The sequence below is a fragment of the Hyperolius riggenbachi genome, chromosome 8, assembly GCF_040937935.1.
Source record: "Hyperolius riggenbachi isolate aHypRig1 chromosome 8, aHypRig1.pri, whole genome shotgun sequence".
Taxonomy (NCBI): domain Eukaryota; kingdom Metazoa; phylum Chordata; class Amphibia; order Anura; family Hyperoliidae; genus Hyperolius; species Hyperolius riggenbachi.
This window is the reverse complement of record NC_090653.1, coordinates 78,215,346-78,241,998: the sequence shown is the minus strand read 5'-3', so window position 1 is coordinate 78,241,998 and position 26,653 is coordinate 78,215,346. Positions and strand designations below refer to the sequence as shown.

General features: G+C 44.9%; 1 protein-coding gene across 1 annotated transcript in view; it reads right to left on the bottom strand.

Moving 5' to 3' along the window:
• Positions 1 to 26,653, bottom strand: part of LOC137528942 (cytochrome P450 2G1-like) — a 69,572-nt gene that overhangs the window by 15,090 nt on the left and 27,829 nt on the right. Inside the window, exons 3-6 of the mRNA XM_068250740.1 lie at positions 22,823 to 22,972; positions 14,409 to 14,569; positions 12,891 to 13,067; positions 1,448 to 1,583 (exon numbers count right to left, since the gene is read on the bottom strand). Of these exons, the coding sequence (XP_068106841.1) occupies positions 1,448 to 1,583; positions 12,891 to 13,067; positions 14,409 to 14,569; positions 22,823 to 22,972 (624 nt within the window). The remainder of the gene's footprint in view (positions 1 to 1,447; positions 1,584 to 12,890; positions 13,068 to 14,408; positions 14,570 to 22,822; positions 22,973 to 26,653) is intronic.

The following is a 26,653-nucleotide window of genomic DNA, read 5'->3' as shown; positions in this document are numbered from 1 at the left end:
AAGCTAACACTCAATGTTAAATAGGCAAAGCTAAATATTCAATGCAAAGAATGCTTCCAATACAGAAGATTCTTATGTGCTCCTGCATTTATCACACAGGGGCCCATATGCAATTCCACTTTTCTCCTACGTTTTCTCCTAGGAGATAATTTTTCATCTTCTATTTTAAATAATTTTCCAGTACTTTTTAACTGAAAAAGTACTGAGAAGTAAGTGCAGAAGTACTATCAAAATAATTTGGAGTATTTTCTTTATTGCTGGTTGCCTAAAAGGCATTTTATTGACAAATGTAAAAATTTCACCTAGGAGAAAACTCAGGTGAAAAGGTGAATTGCGTATGGCCCAGGATGTTATTAAAACTCTTCTATGAACCATGGCGTTTTAAAGTGTACCTGAGACAAAAAGATATAAAAGTTTAATACACAGTGCGCCCCGACTGGCCAAATTAACAGGGCTACCGGGAGAACGTGGAGGTGGAGGAAAACTTGGTGGAAGCGATCGGTGCCGAGGGGGCTGGAGGAAGCCACAGAAAGGGATAAAACTTTTATATCTTTTTGTCTCAGGTTTCCTTTATGGCCATTTTAAGTTCCTAAAAGGATGTATCCACTGTCTACCCCCCTTCCCTTACACACCCCTCCCCAATGCTTCTAGTAAAGAGTATTCGATGTAGTCCATCATTTACCCATCAGCTACAATGCTATGCATAGGTTTTAGGCACCCACGGAGACCACTACTATATAAAACGCGTTTTATTGACCTGAGGAAGTAGGTAGAGACCCGTGAAACTCGTTGTCTACATGTATACCTATCCATTTTTAATAAAGAACCTTTAGGTAAGGTAAGGAGGTAAGAGATATATATATATATATATATATATATATATATATATATCTTTATTATATTCCAAAGGGCACCTCCTCAAAAAAGTTTTTCCAGTATGCACAGGTTTTAAGCATTTCTGACAAATGCTATAATGGGAGGAGTTTAGCTGCCCAACCCATGTTCTTTTAGACCAGGGGTCTCAAACTCGCGGCCCGCGGGCCATTTGTGGCCCTCGATACAATATTTTGTGGCCCTCGCCAGCAAAAGCTTCCTTATAGTTCGCTTCAGTGCTCCCAAGTAATCCGCCGCATCCCCGCCACTAAACGAGGGCTGCAGAGCCCCCAAATCGCCCGGGGGGCAATCTGCCGGCATTTCCTGGAAGGGGCAGAGCTTTTAGCTTCAGCTCTGCCCCTCCTGACATCAGTCGCCACCTCTCCCTGCCCCTCTCTGTGAAGGAAGAGTGAGAGGGGTGGACAGAGGCGGCAATGTGCCGTGATTGCGAAATTCCTTATGCGGCCCAGCCTCATCCTGACTTTGCTTCCTGCGGCCCCCAGGTAAATTGAGTTTGAGACCCCTGTTTTAGACGGATACAATACAGATCCACTTAAAGTTGTTAAGTATTTACCTTGTATTTCAGGGTATCTCACCAGTATGAGAAAGGCACTCCGCAGGGTTGTGCTGACAGTCTCTGTTCCACCAAAGAACAGGTTCATTATTGCAAACACCATGTTTTGCATATTAAAGTTTGGATTATCCTTTTCCTGTGAATGGGAAATATTAATATTAACACCAAAAAACCCTCTATGGTTCTGAACAGGACAGATTCTACGCTATAGTGTTCCAAAGGCGACAGCCTATAAATTGCGACACTCTCCGGGCCAGATTTGTACTTTTTACCACCCAAGGCCCACTACCTACCGCCGCCCCATGACAACTCCGGGGTTAGGATAGGGTTATTGGACATAATAATATGGTAGGACATTGGACTATGACTATGGTAGGGATTAGATTGTGAGCTCCTCTTAAGACAGTCAGTGACATAATGTATATTCCTGCGTATAAGACGCGGGTGTCATTGGTGCTGGGGGGTACATCCTGTCCTGCTACCGACTCTCAAATCTCACTGCTGGGGACTGTAGTGAAGCAGCGCAGGCGCACATGTGCGAGATCTGAGAGGCAGAGAAGGAGGATACAAGGGCGGGCCAGAAGGGTGAAAGAGGCATGTTTTATGGGCACAGCAGGATCTATTCTTCCATAACAGGTTGACAAGGAAAGCTAACTAATCCAAATATGGGTACCACATACAGTACAGCACCAGTATATGTTCATACATAGCACCAGTATATGATGGTTTTTTTTTTTTTTTTAATTTGGTGTGCGTTGGAAGAAGGGTAGTCTTATACGGTAAGTATATCCCAAACTCTATATTTTAACTGGAAAAGTTGGGGGGGGTCATCTTATACACCCAATCACCTTATACGCTGGAATATACCGGTATGTACTCTGTAATGTGCTGTGACTATGGTAGGGATTGGATTGTGAGCTCCCCTGAGGAAAGTAAGTGACATGAATATGTACTCTGTAAAGTGCTGCAGAGGTTATCAGTGCTATATAAATACATAATAATAATATGGTAGGCAATTAGACTATGACTATGGTAGGGATTGGATTGTGAGCTCCAAGTAAGTGACATGAATATGTACTCTGTAAAGATATCAGTGCTATATAAATACATAGTGTAGTGCACCCGTAGGTGTAGCTGTGTTAGATGCGTCCTACTCTTGTCTAACCTCCAGTGATACACGTAAACCAGCAATATAATGCTAAGCAATTTTATTGGATCCGGAGACCCAGTAATAAAGATATAATTAACAATTTACCTTCTAGCAATACAGTGGAATGCGAAAGTTTAGGTAACGTTGTTAATCGTCATGATTTTCCTGTATAAATCGTTGGTTGTTACGATAAAATATGTCAGTTAAATATATCATATAGGAGACACACACAGTGATATTTGAGAAGTGAAATGAGGTTTATTGCATTTATAGAAAGTGTGCAATAATTGTTTAAATAAAATTAGGCAGGTGCATACATTTGGGCATTTATCATTAACCACTTAAGGACCGCCCCCAGCCGATGGGCGGCGGCAAAGACCGGGTCCAAACGACCGCAATACGCCCATCGGCAGGGGCGGCTGCGGGCGTGGTTATACGGCGATCGCGTCATTCGTGACGCGATCAGCCGCTGGTGACTGGCTCCGCCCCCCTTGCGCTGTAACCCGCCGGCCGTTCGGAAGCGCGGCGGGTTACTAGCACCCGGATCGCCGCATGTACATTGTATAATAGGCTTTGTAATGTATACAAAGCCTATTATACAGGCTGCCTCCTGCCCTGGTGGTCCCAGTGTCCGAGGGACCACCAGGGCTGGCTGCAGCCACCCTAGTCTGCACCCAAGCACACTGATCTCCCCCTCCCTGCCCCCTGATTGCCCATAGCAGCCCTCAGACCCCCCCCCCTCTGCCCACCCCCCAGACCACTGTTTGCACCCAGTCACCCCCCTAATCACCCATCAATCACTCCCTGTCACTATCTGTCAACGCTATTTTTTTTAACCCTAAACTGCCCCCTGCTCCCTCCTGATCACCCCCCACCCCTCAGATTCTCCCCAGCCCCCCCCCCCGGTGTACCGTATGCCTATCCCCCCTGTGTCAATCACTCCCTGTCACTGCCACCCATCAATCACCCCCTGTCACTGCCACCCATCAATCAGCCCCTAACCTGCCCCTTGCGGGCAATCTGATCACCCACCCACACCAATAGATCGCCCACAGATCCGACATCAGATCACCTCCCAAGTGCAGTGTTTACATTTTGACTTGTGACAAAAAAAAAATCTTCTATGAACTCACCATACTCCTAACGGAATACCTTGGGGTGTCTTCTTTCTAAAATGGGGTCATTTGTGGGGTTCCTATACTGCCCTGGCATTTTAGGGGCCCTAAACCGTGAGGAGTAGTCTTGAAACCAAATGTCGCAAAATGACCTGTGAAATCCTAAAGGTACTCATTGGACTTTGGGCCCCTTAGCGCAGTTAGGGTGCAAAAAAGTGCCACACATGTGGTATCGCCGTACTCAGGAGAAGTAGTATAATGTGTTTTGGGGTGTATTTTTACACATACCCATGCTGAGTGGGAGAAATATCTCTGTAAATAGACAATTGTGTGTAAAAAAAATTAAAAAATTGTCATTTACGGAGATATTTCTCCCACTCAGCATCGTTATGTGTAAAAATACACCCCAAAACACATTATACTACTTCTCCTGAGTACGGCAATGCCACACGTGTGGCAATTTTTTGCAGCCTAACTGCGCTAAGGGGCCCAAAGTCCATTGAGCATCTTTAGGCTTTACAGTGGTGCTTACAATTTAGCACCCCCAAAATGCCAGGACAGTGAACACACCCCACAAATGACACCATTTTGGAAAGTAGACACTTCAAGGTATTCAGAGAGGAGCATAGTGAGTCCGTGGCAGATTTCATTTTTTTTTGTCGCAAGTTAGAAGAAATGGAAACTTTTTTTTTTTTTGTCTCAAAGTGTCATTTTCCGCTAACTTGTGACAAAAAATAAAATCTTCTATGAAATCACCATGCCTCTCAGTGAATACTTTGGGATGTCTTATTTCCAAAATGGGGTCATTTGGGGGGCATTTATACTATCCTGGAATTTTAGCACCTCATGAAACATGACAGGTGGGCAGAAAAGTCGGAAATGCTTCAAAATGGGAAAATTCACTTTTGGCACCATAGTTTGTAAACGCTATAACTTTTACCCAATCCAATAAATATACACAGAATGTTTTTTTTTTTTATCAAAGACATGTAGCAGAATAACTTTCGCGCTCAAATGTATAGGAAATTTTACTTTATTTGAAAAATGTCAGCACAGAAAGTTAAAAAAGTCATTTTTTTGACAAAATTCATGTCTTTTTTGATGAATATAATAAAAACTAAAACTCGCAGCAGCAATCAAATAGCCTCTCAATAATCGCCGCCTCCCCACGCCACAAGCTCCCCCAGATGGACCTTCCCACCCAACTCAATCCAGCTTAGCAAAAAACGGGATAGGTCCATCCTCCTATTACAGGAGGAACAAGAGGTATCCGAGGAAGGGGAGAAAAGGAGGAGGACGAGAAGAGCGGGAGTAAAGCATAGGCACACAGGTATTTCAGCCCCCAGTAGCACAGCTGGGCACAATGTGGTCAATTTGTCTGATGTCATCTTTTCAGAGGCTGATGTTAAGCTGTTGTCCAAAGGTTTGTCATACGCCCCCACACACCATTTTGAGGTATTTGACACCCTGTTAGATGTGAATAGGTTCATTAGGTCCATTCTCCTGAAAAAGTATTTCAACCAAGATGAGAGCTCCATTGAGATGGGAGAGGTTCTTTCCCCTGTGGTGGCCTTTCCCGACATTGGGACCTTCCAGGATACCAAAGCCAGGTGGACATTAGATTCCCTGATGGCAGATGGTTCGGGATTGGTCTCCATGTCGGATGTACGGCCCCCCGGGATTAAAAACCCTGACTTTTATCCCCTCACAGCTAGGAGCTCTCCAGTTGAGATCTTTCAGGACCTAGTCGAAAAAGAACTTGTCAATATAGCCAGTGCACATCTAAGACGGCAGCGGAACAATCTGACCAAAACTGAACAGATGGCCCTTAAGAGTCTGCAGGCCAATGATAAAATTGTTATACGCAACGCAGACAAGGGGGGGGCAGTTGTCATTTTAAATAAGGTAGATTATCAAGCGGAGGCTTTGAGACAGCTCCATGATGAGACAACATACACGTGCCTCTCAGCTGACCCCACCCCTGTTTTTCAGGCCCAGCTTTTTGGTCTTTTGAGTTATGGTGAAAGTTTGGGAGTATTGAACCATAAACTTGTTGAATATTTGGGTATTAAGCATCCCATTGTTCCCATCTTTCACCATCTCCCCAAGATCCATAAGCCGGGCGCTCCCCCGGAGGGGAGGCCGATAGTTGCGGGGATCGGCTCTCTGGGGGAGCGTCTAAGCGATTGGGTCGATTCTGTATTGCAACCCCTTGTTAAGAGGTTGCCAGGATACATTAAGGATACAAAACACCTTTTGTCGAGTCTGGATGGGGTAGAGTGGGAAGCGAACTATAGCTGGATTGCTATTGATGTGAAGTCTCTATATTCCTGCATCCCCCATCATTTGGCTCTTATGGCTCTCCAATTCCATCTGGAAAAGTATTCAACCTATACCTCTGACTTAAAGATTTTCATATGTGCTGCAGTCGAATACCTCCTGACCCGCAACTATTTTATGTTTGACGGCAGCTTTTACCTCCAGAGGTGTGGAGCCTCCATGGGTGCAAAATTCTCCCCATCCCTGGCGAATTTATTCATGGGATGGTGGGAGGAGTTCCACATCTTTGGGGGTGACGGCCGTCTTTTTGGGTGCGTTGCGTGGTACGGGAGGTATATCGATGACTTGTTGGTTATTTGGAAAGGGGAGCAAGAGGAAGCCCAGGAGTTTGTTGCCTCTCTCAATGACAATGCCTGCAATCTCAAGTTTACGTACACATGGCAGGATAAAAGTGTTGACTATTTGGATGTCACCCTGGTGGGAGACATAATTTCCAAATCCATCAGGACACGTACGTATAGAAAAGCTTGTGCAGGTAACTCGACTCTGAGGGCAGGAAGTTGTCACCCCGAGCATACGATCCGTGCCATTCCGGTGGGCGAATTTATTCGGGCCCGCCGGAATTGGTCGGATCCAGAGACTCTGGAGGAGGAATTTGTGGAGGTTGGGAGGCGTCTATTGGAGAGAGGTTATCCACATTGGATGATAGAGAGAGGCAAGAGGCGAGCCCTCTCTATTCCTCGGTCCAAATTGGTACGGGACAACACGTCTGTACGTACCTCTGGGGGAGGCCCCTTTTTTGTCACTACCTATAGTTCGGAATACACCAAGGTTGTTCAGACTATTAAGAAATATCTCCCGGTTTTGGAGGGAGATGATGCTTTGCGGCCTCTCCTTCTGAATGGCGTTAAATTTGCCAGTCGCCGGGCCCCGACTCTGGGTAGTCTCCTGTCACCCAGTCTTTTTGCCTCTGTCCCACAGACCTCCACCTGGCTTTCTCTGAAGGGCTCATACAAATGTGCCGTTTCAACCTGTCGTTATTGCTCTGTGCATGACCAGACCCGCACCATTCGATCACGCACCACTGGGACTTGTTTTCCCATGAAACATTTTATTAACTGTGGGACAAAAAACGTTATATATTTGGTGACGTGTACGGCATGCTCATTGCAGTACGTGGGTTGTACCACCAGACCCCTTAGAGCTAGAATTTCAGAGCACTTTCTGGGGGCAGGATGGTCTACCACGCATATATCTAATGTGGCCAAACACTTTAGAAGTGTTCATGGAGGTGACATGTCCTCTTTCTCTTTCCAGGGTATAGAGAGGGTATTTTTGCCCAAGAGAGGAGGGGATCTACAAGCCCTAATAAAGAAGCGAGAGGCATTCTGGATCTTTCGCATGAAGACAAGAGCCCCATGGGGCCTAAATGCGAGATGGGATTTGGCACTTATCACCAGTTAGCTGCTTACCTTTTTGGGTTAATACAATCTTCCCTCCCCCCAATTGTCTGGGGTTCCTGTCCTGTTCTTGTCCTTTTTATTTTATGTCCATGTTATACTTTTTCTTTGGTACGCTAGCATTTATACATACTATCTATGGTTCAATTGCAGTATCGAGGTATTTCCAACGAAATAGTTTCCTATTTGGTGTTCTCCTCTCAGGTTACCTAAACCTTTTCACATTTTTTATACTTCGTTGTTTCTTATATTACATTTTATATTTTATGCATCTGTAACATGACGGAGGGAACAAGGTTGTACTTCGGCCGGCTCCACCCCCTTTATGGGTGGCTCTGGACCAACCACTCCCCCTGTCATGCCCTTTTTAACCTGTGATGTTTTTGCCATAACCATGCTATGATTAAGGACCACTGCAGGTCCGAAACATGTTAGCTGAGTTTGCTGTGGCTGCCCTGGGATAAGTCCTAAATAAATCATTGGAGTGACTTGAAGCGGACCAAATCTCTTCTTTTCTATCTTGATCTGTGGGCTGGTTGCCCAGGTCCAGCTCGGTTCCCACTACGAGTGTAGCGGTATATCCACCTTGTTCATTCACCAAAAGAAAGCTGTATTAGTGACAAGAAAAGGAGGTAAAATTCATTTAGGTGGTAGGTTGTATGGCCGAGCAATAAACCGTGAAAGCTGCAGTGGTCTGAATGGAAAAAAAAGGCTCTGGTACTTAAGGGGCGAAAAGACTGTGGTCCTCAAGTGGTTAAATTAATATTTGTCATAAATTTGTCATTTTATTGATTCCAAAGCCTTTAGAACTAATTAATGGAAATCAAATTGGCTTGGTAAGCTCAGTGACCCCTGACCTACATACACAGGTGAATCCAATTATAAAAAAAGAGTATTTAAGGGGGTCAATTGTAAGTTTCCCTCCTCTTTTAATTTTCTCTGAAGAGTAGCAACATGGAGGTCTCAAAACAACTCTCAAATGACCTAAAGACAAAGATTGTTCACTATCATGGTTTAGGGGAAGGATACAGAAAGCTGTCTCAGAGATTTCAGCTGTCTGTTTCCACAGTTAGGAACATATTGAGGAAATGGAAGACCACAGGCTCAGTTCAAGTTAAGGCTTGAAGTGGCAGACCACGAAAAATCTTGGATAAACAGAAGTGACGTATAGTGAGAACAGTCAGAGTCAACCCACAGACCAGCACCAAAGACCTACAACATCATCTTGCTACAGATGGAGTCACTGTTCAACCATTCGGCACACTTTACACAAGGAGATGCTATATGCAGAGGAAGCCTTTTCTCTGCCCACAGCACAAACAAAGCCACTTGAAGTATGCTAAAGCACATTTGGACGAGCCAGCTTCATTTTGGAATAAGGTGCTGTGGATTGCTGAAACTAAAATTGAGTTATTTGGGCATAACAAGGGGCGTTATGCATGGAGGAATAACAACACAGCATTTCAAGAAAAACACCTGCTACCTACAATAAAATATGGTGGTGGTTCCATCATGCTGTTGGGCTGTGTAGCCAGTGCAGGGACTGGGCATCTTGTCAAAGTTGAGGGACGCATGGATTCCACTCAGTATCAGCAGATTTTGGAGACCAATGTCCAGGAATCAGTGAAAAAACTGAAGTTGCGCCAGGGCTGGATCTTTCAACAAGATAATGACATTAAACACTGCTCAAAATCTACTAAGGCATTCATGCAGAGGAACAAGTACAACATTCTGGAATGGCCATCTCAGTCCCAAGACCAGAATATAATTGAAAATCTGTGGTGTGAGTTAAAGCTGAGCTGTCCATGCTCGAAAGCTATCAAACGTTAATGAACTAAAGATGTTTTGTAAAGAGGAATCGTCCAAAGTACCTTCAACCAGAATCCAGACTCTCATTGGAACCTTGTAACGATATGTGTCAGCAAGTAACAGAGTTCTGATTATAAGGGGATCTGCAGTATCACCCATAATACAGATAAATACCTGATTATATGGTGATCTGCAGAATCACCAATAATACAAGTATACCAGCAGCTAATGAGATAGCAAGTATAGTGATTGGTGCAACAGTAGTACTGATAGGTTTAGCTATACCTCACCAGAGGAGCTGGTGGGCACTAACAGTACAGAGCCCCTCACCAGAGGCAAGGGCCCTCTGGTGAGAGTAGAGTGGTCAGACTAATCGAGTTGGCAACAGACAGACAGATATGGTACAAACTCAGAAGGCAAAGGCAAGAAGGTTTTAACAGGCAGAGTCGGCAGCAGGATCAGATGGGCAGAAGTACAGAATCACTGAGAGTAAGAGTAGTCAGAACGAGCGAGAGTCATCATACACAGATAATAACAGTATTCAGATTATAATTATAGCTATCAAACAATCCTATCACTGTGTGAAATCCCCGGTTTCCTCCCGGATCAAAGCACACCGGATCTATCTAAGGTCTGAGCGCTAACACGAAGTAATCGCAACAGCAGACAAGTTGCGAGTGAATCAGCAAAGCTTAAGAAGCAGAGGAGACCCCTTCGGCACGCCCACTCCCATCAACCAATGAGGAGTGGCGAGCGTCTCCTCTGACGTCAGCCGACCGGCCTGTCAGCTGACGCGAATCCTCCCCGCATAAAGGTCCCGTCTGTGCGCGCGCACACGCTACATTGCAACCCTATGTGCTGCTGACAAACCCGTCCTCGGCGTGCTAGACGCCCGAGGCTCGGATAGATCGCTAGGCAGGGAGATGGAGGCAGCTGCGGTGGTATTGCTGTTCACCGCAGCTGTCTCTTCTATGTTTGATACAAACCTACAGGAAGCGTTTAAAGGCTGTAATTTCAGCAAAAGGAGGATCTACTAAATATTGATTTCATTTCTTTTTTGCCTAATTTTGTTTAAACAATAATTGCACACTTTCTGTAAATCCAATAAACTTTATTTCACTTCTCAAATATCACTGTATGTGTCTCCTATATGATATATTTAACTGACATTTTTTATCGTAACAAGTTTTATACAGGAAAATCATGACGATTAACAAGGTTGCCCAAACTTTCGAATCCCACTGTATGTTCTAACAGGTAGGTCATAGCATCTGAACTTATGGTTATGGCAATAATGGAATACCAACAGTTGCTTGCAAAGGAATGCAATAGAGAATGACACCTTCAAAGTCTCTAGAAAGGGTTTAGCCCAAAGAAGCACCAGAAAATCCAGAGATTTCAAATCTCAAAAATCACAGTAAATCATTAAAGTGGTCTAACACCCAGCATTTCAACTTTGCTTTAAAAGATTGCTTACAGCTTAGAAACTATTATGCCAGATTTTTTTTTTAGCAGAAATTTACTGAATGGATTAAACATGACATTTTAGTGTTGCATTTAGCTAGAAATCCTCCTCCCTGCTGAGGTTATTAGATACAAATGTATTTATTTACAATGTAAATAAACAAACACCTCTCTGAGAGAGCACAGAGGGCTTCCCAGACAGGCTTTTCAGAGGTCTATTTGCAATCCAAACAAAGATACATTTGTAACTAAACCTCAGCACGGATGCGGATTTCTAGCTAAATGCAAAACTAAAATGTCATATTTAACCCATTGAGTGAATTTCTGCTTTAAAAAAAATCTGGCATTATAGTTTCTCAGCTGTAAGCAATCTTTTAAAGCAAAGTTGTAATGCTGGGTGTTAGACCGCTTTAAGTGCACTTTAAACGACACATGTATAAACAGTCTGTTATAATCAAACTCAGATAAACATTTAGACTAATTTCCCTAAACATTGGCCAATGTTAATCTATGTTGTAGGCCGGCAGTTGGAGCTCATATATAAAACAGTATTTGTAATGCACAAGGAGCTTAACTAAGGAAAGCAGCAGCAGGAAGATGACACCAGCTGGATTAATAGATATACAGTATATGACTGATCTTCTTCTAATAGGCCTAGAACACCCCACAGCAGATTGTTAGGCCAATATGACAGTTTATGTATCTAGTACTAACTGAAACTGCATTGCATAAGACCCTTGGAGGCCTGACCATGTGAAAGTCACATTGAAACATTCACTCAAAGCTGGCTCTTTGAACCTGCAGGGCTGCAATGCAGGCAGATGATAAGATATACCAATGATTTGGATTCACTAACAGCCGATCACTGTAGTAATAAAGCAACTTGCTTACAGTTCCTTCAGATAAGGCAGAATGAAGCAGCCATGGGAAATAGTCTGTCACACTCCTTCAGAAAGTATGCAGCCACAGGACACTGTGGAGAAATGATTTCCCCCTCACAGACCTCTCAGCTCTGCAGATCTCCATCAGGCTACTTCACTCTCCACTGCTACTCCACTGCTCCTCCCTTGATCTTGATAACCGTGCCTTCTCGCATGGCTTACCTAACTGCCGTTTTCCTCTTCAGCACACATCTCCCTCTCTGCACAGTTCATCCCCTCAGTGTGACGGTGGAGAGGAGGGGAGGTGTGCACCATGCAGGAGAGAGTGGAGAAGCACAGCGCAGTCGGTGCAAACAGCTGATTACTGAACAACAGCTGAGCTACTGCTTCTGTGCGACACCCACCCAAGCCATCCTGCCGCTCTTCTCACACCCAATGCACCATCCTATGTGGCCTGTGTGGAAATCTGGTCACACCCCCTGTAAATAGCCAGGGTCCCTCCCCCCATGTGGAGTTAGAGATCCCCCATTTAGGTAGCCAGAGTCCCCTCCCTTCCCGTACAGAAACAGTGAGACCTCCTTACTTAGCCATAGACATCCCCCCCCCGTAGAGAGCTAGTGACATCCCCCTCTTTAGGTTGCCGGAGAGCCACTTCACCCCCATAGGGAACCAGACACACTTCCCCTTTAGGCAGCCAGCGAGACCCCCTTTAGACAGCCAGGAAGGGGGAGTAGTACAATACCTCACTTTCTTGCTTCCACATGTGCCGCATATTAACTTCCTGGTCCTGGGTCCCGTCTGATGGTAGGAGTGCCCCCTTACATCACAGGGGTGATGTTATCATTAAACGTGAGACAGATATACTTACCTGGTGCTTCCTCTAGCACCATGTACTCGGTGGGCTCCCTTGCCGTCCTCCTGGGTGGCTTCATTCTTTAGCAATCCTTTGGGTTAGGAAGGCTTCAGTCGCGCCCGGCAATTGGAGCGTGATGGGGTGAGCACACGGCTGGGGCCACGCATGCGCAGAGCAGCCCGAATGCCAGGACTAGGGGCTTCCTAATGGAGAAAATTCCTGAAGTGTGGAGATGTCCAGGAGGACGACAAGGGATCCCACTGAGTACAAGGGGCTAGAGGAACCCCCAGGTAAGTATAAAATATTGCATTCATTTCGGCTCAGGTACACTTTAAAAGGCATTTTATTAACATGTTCAAAAATATCACCTAGTAGAAAACTCAGGAGGAGAAGTTAGTTGCCTATGGGCCGACAATGTCTGATTCACTTACTTGATGCTGTTTGATGATAAAACAGTCAATATAGTCCCGAGGTGAGTCGGGATCAAATGTTTTCTGGTGCATTTCCACACTCTGTGAAATAAATGTCTCCAGTTTCTTAAAATTTGGGATAATATTCTGATGAGGTCCAGGAATGTACTGCATGACCCCTGGAAGCATGTCCATCATCTGCACAATAAACAGAGACAAAGACAGTGTCATTTACAATGTTTCCAGCTCACATTAACATATGATGTCCTAAGGTATGGAGGTATGTAAGGTACGTATATTACTGTCTTTCAGAAATAAAAACATGGATATCAGATAACTTCTTGCCTCCCACAGCTGTTTCAGTTGACTAGTTTGCTGCCTGCTTTGCTGGTGCTACTGCTGCTGTACTGTTTCCGAGTTCCTAAGGATGTATATGAATTCTATTTTGCTTTCAGCTGCTGGCCACAAGCACCGTTTTTATACTATATCAGAAAAACACATATGGGCTTCAATTCACTAAGAAACAAGACACAGAACATTTATATTGTGTTTTTTTCCTGGCGGACTCAAAGCACTAGGGCTGCATTCACTAGGGCGTGCTCTATAGGCAGTAGCAGTGTTAATGACTCTTGCCCACGGTCTCCTCACTGAATAGGTGCTGGCTTACTGAACAGGGAGAGCTGAAATGTGAACCCTGGTCTCTTGTGTCAGAGCCCTTAAAGCGACATGAAACCTAGCATTTCTTCTTTGCTCTAAAAGATTATTTACAGCATATAATATACTACCACAATTTTTTTTTTTTACCAGAACAGCATTCAAGCAGTTAAACACAGGACTTTTTCAATAGAAAGCTCCCTGCAGTGAGAGCTACATCCAAACTGGTGATAACATTATCTTGTGTTTACTTAATTGTAGCAAGAGAAGACTGTAAACATTCCCTGGCAGTGCCGAAACTCCTTCTATTGCTGGGTACACACGATGCGTTTTTTCTGTCGATTTTCCGTCCGATTTTCGATTGAATTCCGATTCGATTGTCTCATCTTTTCTTATCTATTTTCGTTCACTTCTATGAGAAATCGGAAAAATGATCGAAAATAAGATCGGACATGTCGGAAATTATCTATCGAACCATCTAACACAAAATTGTATGGTGTGTACCTAGCATTACATGTATAAATCAGGAGACAGCTCAGGAAAATTCACTGGGTACATTACAATATATAAATACTGTAGCGATGAATGAAATGCAATGGCAGCTTTCAGAGCAAAAAAAACCCCTGTACTTTGGGAACTTGTAATTTCTAAATGAATAACAATACTTGTGCACAAAAGCAAATATGATAACTGTATGGGTAATAAAAAGTAGGAAAACACATTTTTATTGAATATTATGTCAAAGTTTAATACCAGAACACTATCCAGCCACTGCTTAACAATGCTAATTACTTTTTTTTTTTTTTGGGAAAAATCTATGCATCAGTTTCTTTAATTGAGAAGTTCTCTGTGACTCAAGAAGCCTACAGGACTAAAATCACTCACCTGTCCCCAGAAGCTGCTCACATCTCTGAAGATTACAGAAAATAACAGCGGAAGCTGCAGAAAGCTTTTATTATCGTATTCATAGCGATTTCCAAACACTATGGAGCAGATTATGTTGGTGACAGCCTGGAGCAGGAAATTTGATGGTTCGATGGCTTTTTCTGCACATAAATGATAAACAGGTCATTCTCAAGCCTCCTCAAACATAGTCACCTTATAGGGGTCAGGAGGTATGCATGCATATTATCTTATCGGGTGCATATAAGGGCCCTAGCTAAAAAGGGCGCCAGATATAAACATTAAAAAATTAAAGTTATCATGTAGTAAAATAGGCGACTTAATATAATGTAAAATATTGTTTACTAGCCAACCTGCGTCGTAGCATACGCCGCATCTATGTATCTAATAGAGTACGTGCCTCAACCTTGAAGCAAGAAGAAGTAGGCTTTCCATGAGAAAATGTATGCGTGCTCAAACACCAAGATTAACCCTAGCAAGTCTGGCTTTGCAAATCCGGCCTAACTGGCTATTCATGAGGCAATGCTCATGCAAATATGCATTTGCTTTCGCATGCCAAACTATGCAGGGTCAAAAAACCAATACTGCAAAGTGCTCTCTCGCTGCCTGGGAACCACAGCGGCACCCCGGAGTGGGAGGCTGGGTGGCGCAGCCGCCCCCCCCCAAGCGTGGCCAGCGCTGGGGAGAGCCGTCCGCACCCACCTCCTAATATTAAAAACAGCCACTTACCTTAACGTCCATTGGGTTCTGCTACATGCGCATTAATTTTCTCATGGAAAGCATTTTGTGCAGTTTGTATCCTTTGGAGGCAGGTGGTGGATGGCTTGCTCCGGTGGTGTGAACCCTGGAGTGAGTGCGCCTGTCCTCCCCCCCACCCCCCTCTGGAGTGCTGCATGTGAGCCAGCCCTGAGCTCTAAAGCTCGGGGTGACCCATGCTTCTCTCCTTTCTCATGTGGTGCCCCCAAATTAATGCGCATGTAGCAGAACGCAATGGACGTTAAGGTAAGTGCCTGTTTTTAATATTGGGAGGTGGGTGCAGACGGCTCTCCCCGGCGCTGGCCACACTTGGGGGGGGTCGTCCACGCCACCCAGCCTCCCCCTCCGGGGTGCCGCTGTGGTTTCCAGGCAGTGAGAGAGCCTGGGACCCTGCGGCCCCCCCAGTTGTATAAAAAGGGGGCATTGGGAATCCTCCCCGTGGCGCTCCTGGAGGCCTGGAGCACACCAAAAACTGCTAGCAGATCCGCAAAATGCTAGCAGATTTTGAAACGCTTTTTGGGCCGGTGCACACCAAAAACCGCTAGCAGATCCGCAAAATGCTAGCAGATTTTGAAACGCTTTTTCTTATTTTTGTATGGCGTTTTGCTAGCGTTTTGCGGATTGCTGCAGCGGATTTCAGTATAGTACATTTCATATATTGTTACAGTAAAGCTGTTACTGAACAGCTTCTGTAACAAAAACGCCGGCAAAACCGCTCTGAACAGGCGTTTTTTCAGAGCGGTTTGCGTTTTTCCTATACTTAACATTGATGCAGAAACGCATCCGAAATCCAAAAAATGCCTCACCTCAGCATTTTTCGTTTCTGCAAAACGCCTCCCGCTCTGGTGTGCACCACCCCATTGAGATACATTGACCAAGCGGATCCGCAGCCGCAAGCGGCTGCAGAAACGCTGAATAAAGCCGCTCGGTGTGCACCAGCCCTCTCTTATTTTTCTGTAGCATTTCACCTAGCATTTTGCAGTTTTGTAAAGCGTTTTTGGTGTAGTAGATTTCATATATTGTTACAGTAAAGCTGTTACTGAACAGCTTCTGTAACAAAAACGCCTGCAAAACCGCTCTGAACTGCCGTTTTTCAGAGCGGTTTGCGTTTTTCCTATACTTTACATTGGAGGCAGAAACGCCTCCGCAATCCAAAAAATGCCTCACCTCGGGAGTATGCGTTTCAGCAAAACGCCTCCCGCTCTGGTGTGCACCAGCCCATTGAAATACATTACCCAAGCGTATCCGCAGCCGCAAGTGGATCGCAAAACGCTGCCGAACCGCTCTGGTGTGCACTAAGCCGGATAGTACTAATGTAGCATGTAGCAGGGTGACTGCTTTGTGGTATTGGTTTGTGCATGCATTTGCATGAGCATTGCCTCATGAATAGCCAATTAGGCCTGATTTGCAATGTCAGACTTGCTAGGGTAAGGCCTCTTTTCCATGGACTGTGAATAGGCATTGAAATGGCTCTAACACTCTCACAACTGCTCACTGCTGCCTGGTAACTGCTCACTGCTGCCTGGTAACTGCTTGCTGCTGCCTGGTAACTGCTTGCTGCTGCCTGGTAACTGCTCGCTGCTGCCTGGTATCTGCTCGCTGCTGCCTGGTAACTGCTTGTTGCTGCCTGGTAACTGCTTGTTGCTGCCTGGTAACTGCTTGTTGCTGCCTGGTATCTGCTCACTGCTGCCTGGTAACTGCTTGCTGCTGCCTGGTAACTGCTTGCTGCTGCCTGGTATCTGCTCACTGCTGCCTGGTAACTGCTTGCTGCTGCCTAGTAACTGCTTGTTGCTGCCTGGTATCTGCTCACTGCTGTCTGATAACTGCTTGCTGCTGCCTGGTAACTGCTTGTTGCTGCCTGGTATCTGCTCACTGCTGCCTGGTAACTGCTTGCTGAGCACACAGCTCAACAGTCCGTGGAAAAGAGGCCTTAAACTTGGTGTTTGAGCACGCATAAATTTTCTCATGCAAAGTACTTCTTCTTCTTGTTTGAAGGTTGAGGCACTTAGTCTATTATATATATAAATAATACTGATATTCTACTATTCCCCACTGTAACCTTTAATTTTACGTTTACTAAAATGAAGACCAGTAAAAGTGATAAAATATTGTTTAATATAACGATTTGTACTATATTCATATAATAAAATATCTTTAATCCCTACCGATATTTTACTATAACCTAACCTCTCCCTACTCTCACACAGAACCCACACAGAACCCTCCCCTGGTGGTCCCTAACCCTAACATAGGGTTAGGCACCAACCAGGGGGGTCTTAGGGTTAGGCACCACCAGGGGGGTCTTAGGGTTAGGCACCACCAGGGGGGGTTTAGGGGTTAGGAATAGGTACAGAGAGGGTTCTGTGTGTTAACGCTAAATAACAATAAGGCTTTAACGTTAAATAACAATAAGGCTTTAACGTTAAATAGCGATAAGCGGCAAACGGATTAGCAGCAAAACACCGTGCGCCATTATTTGCAGGCGCCATTTTCAGATGGATCCATTTATTGTAGTCTATGGCCAATTTAGGGGGAAGCCAATTAACTTATCTGTATGTTTTTGGGATGTGGGAGGAACCGGAGTGCCCAGAGGAAACCCGCGTAGGTACTGGGAGAACATACAAACTCCTTGCAGATGTTGACCTGGCTTGGATTCGAACCGGGACCCAGCACTGCAAAGCGAAAGCGCTGACCACTACAGTTTAAGTAAATTTGTTGAAAAATGATAATTTGTAACATAAGCACGGTGGCGTAGTGGTTAGCTCTCTCGCCTTGCAGCGCTGGGTCCCTGGTTCGAATCCCAGCCAGGGCACTATCTGCAAAGAGTTTGTATGTTCTCTCCGTGTCTGTGTGGGTTTCCTCCGGGCACTCTGGTTTCCTCCCCCATTCCAAAAACGTTAATTGGCTCCCTCTAAAATTGGCCCTAGACTACAGTACTTAAACTTCATAATATAGACATATGGCAATGGTAGGGATTAGATTGTGAGCTCCTTTGAGGGACAGTTAGTGACAAGATATATATATATATATACACTGTACAGCGCTGCGTAATATGTCGGCGCTATATAAATACTAAATCATAATAAATAATAATAAGTGAAAATAGCGGAAGCTGCTCATTGTCGTGCAAAAAGTTGAAATGTAAACGATTTTTTCTGAGAAACCAAAGTTTTAGAAACAATTATATAGTTTATATGTATTTTCAATCCACTGCGCGCTTCCACACCTAGAGATAATCTAATATAGTGTAAACCTGCTTAACAGACACTGTTAAACTTCACATCAATCGTGTTGGTGACAAACAAGTGTCCACTCGTGATTCCCACCACCTCTAGTACAAGAGCGGCTCACCAGATTGCAGCCACCAATAAACAGGTGGAGTTCTCGCTCAATATGTGGCTCTCCTGGTACATTAATAATCCACATCCATAGTACGATAAAACAGGCCTTTATTCCTCAGAAAAACATAGTAAAAATTCATAGCACAACACATCTGTTACACCTAAAACCCCACTGCGCTCCTCGCGCCCTCCATACACTTACAAACTTCAGATGAATGAATTGGCGTATCACAGCGGCAATGCTGTAGGGTCCAATTTGTTTTGGCGTTAGGTCCGTCCATGGCGTCCCGCTCGACCGATACCCAACCTCCAATACTTCCCAAGACTTCCGCGTTGTGCGTCAGGCGTACTGGCTCCGCCCTACGTGTTTTGTCATTACGACTCATCAGGGGCTTAATTATATAGTTTAGAAACGATTATTTGTTACATTTTGGGTCACTGTAAGCGATACATTTGGTATGGACATAAAACTTAAAGGTGACAAGTGATATATTTGTTTTATGTTTTTTTTGCAAACTATTTTACTAATGAAATAATAGTTTTAAATGAATGTGGTGCCCTTTTTATACAGTTATCTCCAAATGAAAACAGTTTAACATTGATGTCTTAGGGCCCCTTTTTTTATTGGCGCCCTTATTACACAATACGCTTTTATCAACTATGCTATGTTAGTGGACTAATATGCCTTGAGAATGGCTACTGAAGTCAGCGAGACAAAAAAATTGACTAGTGTAGGACAGAAAGCATTTTGTTTTCTCAGCAGATGGGTTTATCCATTCAGATTTACTAAGCTGAAGGGTTGCTCTGCTTCAGCTTAGTATGTGCTTGGGAGGGCCGTGTTTCTGGAAAGGCCGCAAAGGCCTAGGCCTTAGGTAGCTGCAGCCCATGAGGGCGGCTGGAAATGGAATGTGGCAGCTAGACACAGAAGAGGAGAATGCAAACTGAAAAAAGAGGCTGCAAATGGGGAGCTCGATATGGAAGAGGCACACTGCTGTCAAAGAAAGTTGTACATGAAAGAGAGATGCTGCTGTACATGGATAGTACACATGGGATGGGAAGGGGGGAGGGGCACACTGTTGCACATGGAACGTGAGAAAGAGAAAAGTTGGCCTAGGTGCGCTAAAAGTATAGATCTGGCTTTGGTGCTAAGTTTAGCTGCAACTATTCAGGCAGTGATGCAGAATGATGTAATACAGCATCCTACTCACCAGGATCTATAGCCAGCTCCACTGAAATGAATGGGGATCCTGCAATGCATGCTACCCTATTCATTGCCTTGGTGGCAGCCCGCCCAGGTTATTTGTGCACTGCGGCTCTGCTCATATATGCAAGTAAAGTGGAACATTGAAAAAAAATATATACATTTTCATTAAAATCTGGAGTATTTAACCTATTTTGGTTCCTGGACGTAGAAACTACGTCCAGGAACCATGCGCGCTCCCGCAGGCCGATCGCGCACGTGCACGCGCACTCCCGGCCGAGGATTCGGTAGCCACGGAATCAATGTATCGGGCTATGGTGCCCGATCATTGATTCCTCTCTCCCGCTGAAAAAGCGACAGCTTCTCTCGGAAGCTTCGCTTTTTCTGGCCGTTCCCTCCCCGATGCGTCACTCTAAGCTTAGAGTGACGTCATGTAAACAAACTCATGGCCGCCATCTTGTGGCCAAAAAGTAAAACTACAACAAAAAGTAAAAAAAATTAAAATCAACACACATTTACATTAAAAAACTTTGGTTTACATCCCACCCTCCCAAAAATACCCAAATAAAATGTTTAATATATAAAAACAACAACCCATTACAATAAAAAAAAAACATGTAAATATTTACCTAAGGGTCTAAACTTTTTAAATATCAATGTAAAGATGAAATATTTTTATATTTTTTTTTTATTTTAAACTTGTAAATAGTGATAGATGCAAAATGGAAAAAATGCACCTTTATTTCCAAATAAAATATTGTCGCCATACATTGTGATAGGGACATAATTTTAACGGTGTAATAACTGGGACATATGGGCAAATACAATACGTGAGTTTTAATTATGGAGGCATGCATTATTTTAAAACTATAATGGCTGAAAACTGAGAAATAATGAATTTTTTCAGTTTTTTCTTATTCTTCCTGTTAAAATGCATTTATAGTAAAGTGGCTCTTAGCAAAATGTACCCCCCAAAGAAAGCCTAATTGGTGGCGGAAAAAACAAGATATAGATCACTTCATTGTGATAAGTAGTGATAAAGTTATAGGCTAATCAATGGGAGGTGAACATTGCTCAAGTGAAAACGACGGAACGCGAATGGGTTAACTAACTGCCCCTTCACTCCTTACTCCACTATGCAGGTTGAGTGACCAGAAAGGCAGTGCAAGCAAACATTGTGCTCCACCTCCTGACCAGTTCCAACCTATATCGCTTTTAACATTGGAGATGTATCTTATAAAGGGAGGGCCGGCGTACAAAACCTTCCCCTTTTACAAAGCACATCTGTCCCTTTGTAAAGGACAAGGGGCTCTTCTTTACCTCTTGTACCCAGTAGTGAAGAGGGATTATATTCCCAAAATTAAATTTTCAGCAGCTACTCTTAGATATTAAAAGAACATTTGAAAGCATTCCCAAACATTCCCTGTGTGTAAAAATGTTTACTTTTACTGCTAAGAGCAGAACAGGTTTGCTTATCTCTGGCCAATCGGCAAATGTAATCATTGTCGGCCAGGGGATACTCTCTGCCTGTGCCATGATTCTGCTTCCTCATTTAGCAGATAAGGAGGGGGCAGAGGGAAGACACAGGCAGAAAGATTCTTGCTGGCAATTATTACATTTACTGATTAGGTAGATAAAAGCAAGCCTATACTGATCTCTGCACTGAAAAGAAATGTTCTTACACACAGGGAATGCTTGTGAATGCTTTTAAATGTTCTTTATGTACCTAAGAGTAGTTACTGAACTTTTTTGTTTTGGGAGTATAATCCCACTTTAAAGAAAAAATCAGGGTAAATTAAAAAAAAAAACATACTTACTTACATGGGGTTTCCTCTGGAAGGCTCTGTGTCCCTTGACGCAGCTCTGTTCCAAGGCGATCTCCCGGGGAATCAGTAGCAGCTGCCGGCCCAGCCAGGTTGGCGGCCTCTGTGCATGCGCGAGCGCCTGGCCACGCCACTAACAAACACGCTTACGTGGAAGTACTGCGCCTGCACAGAACACTACCTTTCCCTGATGTTTCCTTTAAAGTGATCCTGAAGTGACAAAATAAGGTGTAAAACCCTAAGGGGTACTTACGTCTGGATGGGGAAGCCTCTGGATCCTAAAGAGGCTTCCCTGGTGCTCCCCTTCAATCCTGTTCCAGCGGCGGGACCCCCGAAAGTCCGGGAACAAGGGCTTGTTGGCACTGCACGCAGGCGCACTAGCGGCTTTTAGCTCAAGCTAAATATCTTGAGCCTGATCGGAAATATGTGAGTCTGATCGGGTCCATCTATTCTACTGCGCAGGCACAACCCACTTTTTCTGCTGCACCTCAAGCGGAAAGCAGCTAATGCGCCTACACAGGCAGGCCACTGTTATTATTATTGCTGTGGTTTGTTCAGGGGTTCCAGGGCAGGATCAGGCTGGCTGATGAGGATGGGGGAAGCTTCATTAGGATCCAGAGCAGGGTCGGATTTAGCCAAGGCCACCTAGGCCATGGCCTAGGGCACCACAGGAGCGTTTGCATTGTGGCCGGCGGCTATGGACTGGGGCAGCATTGGAGATGGAAAGGAAGAGGAAGTTTCTGCACTGGGGACAAGTGGAGAAATGAGTGACACTGATGGCTGCTGCGGTATGAAGGCAATCTGGCTACCTATACTCAAGGGGGGGGAGGAGGGATTAAGGGAGTCATCTTCTGGCTACCTATACTAGAGGGAGGGGGGGAGGAGTCATCTGGCTACCTATAATGGGGGAGACATCAGGCTACCTATACTAGAGGGAGGGGGGGAGTCATCTGGCTTCCTATACTGGAGGGAAGGGTCATCTTGCTACCTATACTGAAGGGGGATGGCTGGTGACAGACAGTGGTCTTGGGCAGTAAAGAGTACAAATCCGGCCCTGATCCAGAGGCTTCCCCCTCCTGAGGTAAGTATCGGTTTTCCTAATTTAATAAACTCACCAATTCTCTTCAAGTTCTACCATACTGTATAGCCTACGGTGGTAACATATGTGCCCTGGACTCCACTCGAACCATGGCGGACCATCAGAGCGGACACTAAACTGTCTGATCCAGCTGCAGATGGGAACCGAGCCTTAGTTGTACGTGGTAGACAACATACCTTTGCATGATCTGATCCTTTCCACCAAGAAGCCAGCTTCTTCCTGGATCCTCTCTTCAATAGATGTCTTCCCCATCCCAAAATTTCTCAGAACGGTAAGTGAAAATCTCCGCAACTCCTTCCATCTTTCCCCGTTGACAAAAACAATTCCTAAAACACAATGAAATGTAATAAGGCAACACAAAATGCACCAGTGCAATTGCAAGGAGAGTGGGTGTTCTTTAGCTAGAAAGAGGCTGTTACTGCTGAGCACAGAGTCCCCTCACTCACCTTCACTCCTCCTGCTTCTTATAGATGAATGCTTTGTGGCCAGCACTGCAGCTACAGCAAATAGTCAATACTATGAGATTCTGCTGTAGCTGCAATGCTGTCCACAAGCAGATGATCTCTAACAAGCAGAGGGAGGTGGTGAGAGCAGGGCCAGATTTGTACTCTTTACCACCCAAGGCCACTGTCACCAGCCCGCCCCCCCCCCCCCCCTTTGGTTATCGGTAGCGAGATAACCCCTCCCCCCTTCCCTTCAGTATAGGTAGCCAGATGACTCTCTTAATCCCTCCTTTTTCCACCCCCCTTCAGTATAGGTAGTCAGCTCGCCTTTGCACCACAGCAGCCATCAGTGTCACAGTGTCATTTCTCCGCTCGCCTCCTGTGCAGAAGCTTCCTCTTCCTTTCCATCTACAATGCTGCCCAAGTCCATAGCTGCTGGCAACAATGCAAACTTGCACAGAGAGCAAGGTGGGAGCAGAGTACAACGGTCAGGTGCTCGCCTGATCTCCCTGCATTGCAGCATTTGCAAGCTTACACCAGCTTAGCCTGCTGCTTTGGTGCCCTTGTTCCTGTGGTGCCCTAGGTCATGGCCTAGGTTGCCTTGCCCTAAATCCAGCCCTGGGTAAGAGAAGCCAAGCAGTATGTGCTGACAGGAAACAATTGCATTGTCATCTCAGCAGGAAATGGAATTATAAAAACCAGCCAGGTAATTTCAATATATTAATTGTAAAAATTACACCCATGCAACACACAAATGCATTGCTTGTACATGCACCCATGCTTTGTACATTTATCCCACTCAGTATACATGTATTCTGTACATATATCCACATATATCCTCACTTTGTACATTCTTACACTGTACATCTTGTCATGCTCTATTCATGTACCAATTCTCAGTACAAATGTATGTCTCACATGTATTCTTGTACACTCTTATGTTGTACCTGGACACACACATGCAAATGATCACTCCACAAGTAGACATGCTCTCTGCACACCTGTGCTATACACTGACTAAACCGGGGTCCGTTAAAAATGGCGCCAGTTATCATAGTTAAAAAACGGCGCCCCATAGAGAACGACTATCGCTAGTTATTTTTCGTTTTTGACAGCTAAAAAACGGCGCCGGCTTTAAAAACGAAATTTATCGTTTATATTTATATTTGTATTGCTCCCAAACGATATTTTTAGTTTTATATTTGTATTGCTCCCAAACGATATTTTTCGTTTTAACCCTTGCTTTGCTGCCGTTTGGAAAATATCTGCCCGCCGGCTTTAATGTTTAATAGCAAAGCCCCCTTAAAAGTTAAAAACACCAAATTTGCAGGGAATGTTAAGAAGAAAATTGTGAACAAGAAAACATTTTTTTTTTTCAAAAAGACCTTATAGTTTTTGAGAAAATCGATTTTGAATATTCTTCTTCTGACCGTGGGAAAATTAAACGCCCGCCGACTTTAGCGGTTAATAGCAAAGCCCCTTTAAATGCCAGAAACACCAAATGTGTAGGGAATGTTAAGAATAAAATTGTGAACAAGAGGAAAAAAAAAATTTCAAAAAGACCTTATAGTTTTTTAGAAAATCGATTTTAAATCTTCAAAGAGGAAAATGTATCTATAAATCGCGTAATGACATTTCCGTGGCGGAAACAATTCCCGCCGACTTTAGCAGTTAATAGCAAAGTCCCCTTAAATCCTAGCAACACCAAATTTGCAGGATATGTTAAAAAGATACTGGGAAACATTATTTAAAAAAAAAATTGAAACATTTTTTTTTTTTTAATTTAAATTTTTGGAATATGTTTAGAGTGTGGGAAATTTTTTGAAAAAAATGACGTGGGGTCCCCCCTCCCGAGCCTCTGTAACCCCTTGTCCCCCATGCAGGCTGGGATAGCCAGAATGCGGAGCCCCGGCCGACTGGGGCTTCGCACCCTGAGCTATACCAGCCTGCATGGTCCATGGTATGGGGGGGATTCGGGGGGGAGGGGCGGCCAAGCCTCGCCCTCCCCCCCGGAGCCCTTGTCCAATCCATGGACAAGGGGCTTTTCTCCACCTCCGGTGCCCCAGGAGAAGGTGGGGGCGACGACTCCCTGGGGGGAGGTTCATGGTGGCATCTGGGAGTCCCCTTTAAGAAGGGGACCCCCAGATGCTCACCCCCCTCCCAGGAGAAATGAGTATAGGGGTACAAAGTACCCCTTCCCCATTTCAACAAAGAGTTAAATGAAATAAAAGCACAACCACGAGAAAAGTATTTTAATAATCTTAATTAACCACAAATACTTACCTGTACCTTTAAAAAAATGTTCCCACGGCAATATATCCTCGGAAATGATCCAACGAATAACAATATCCTCTTATCTTGCGATCTTCAATTAACTTGATTGAAGATCTCCCACGCCAATTAGAATACTATACCTTACAATGCGTCCTGCGTAGGGACGCATAGCACGGCTCCCGCTGTCCTCCCCGCCTCCTCACCTGTCACTCTCACCTAGCCTGGCACCTGGTGCACCCATGGGTGCCACCCTAGGTGAGGGTGACAGGTGCAGGCAGACGGGGAGAGACAGCGGAGCTGGCAGCTATACGTCCGCACAGGACACATCCTAAGGTATAGTAACCGGCTCTTTAGTAGCCGGTTCTTTTTGTATTGAATCAAATGAATCGATTCATTTGATTCAATACAAAAGGAACCGGCTACTAAAGAGCCGGTTACTATCCTAAGGTATAGGTAAATGAATCGATTCATTTGATTCAATACAAAAAGAACCGGCTCATTTATGAGCCGGTTACTATACCTTAGGATGCGTCCTGTGCGGACGTATAGCTGCCAGCTCCACTGTCTCTCCCCGTCTGCCTGCACCTGTCACCCTCACCTAGGGTGGCACCCATGGGTGCACCAGGTGCCAGGCTAGGTGAGGGTGACAGGTGAGGAGGTGGGGAGGACAGCGGGAGCCGTGCTATGAGTCCCTACGCAGGACGCATTGTAAGGTATAGTATTCTAATTGGCGTGGGAGATCTTCAATCAAGTTAATTGAAGATCGCAAGATAAGAGGATATTGTTATTCGTTGGATCATTTCCGAGGATATATTGGCGTGGGAACATTTTTTTTTAAAGGTACAGGTAAGTATTTGTGTTTAATTAAGATTATTAAAATTCTTTTCTCGTGGTTGTGTTTTTATTTCGTTTAACCCTTTGTTGAAATGGGGAAGGCGTACTTTGTACCCCTATACTCATTTCTCCTGGGAGGGGAGTGGGCATCTGGGTTCCCCTTCTTAAAGGGGACTCCCAGATGCCACCATGAACCCCCCCCCCCCCAGGGAGTCGTCGCCCCCACCTCCTCCTGGGGCACCGGAGGTGGGGAAGAGCCCCTTGTCCATGGATTGGACAAGGGCTCCGGGGGGGAGGGGAAGGCTTTTCCGCCCCTCCCCCCCGAAGCCCCCCCATACCATGGACCATGCGGGCTGGTATAGCTCAGGGTGCGAAGCCCCAGTCGGCCGGGGCTCCGCATTCTGGCTATCCCAGCCTGCATGGGGGACAAGGGGTTACAGAGGCTCGGGAGGGGGG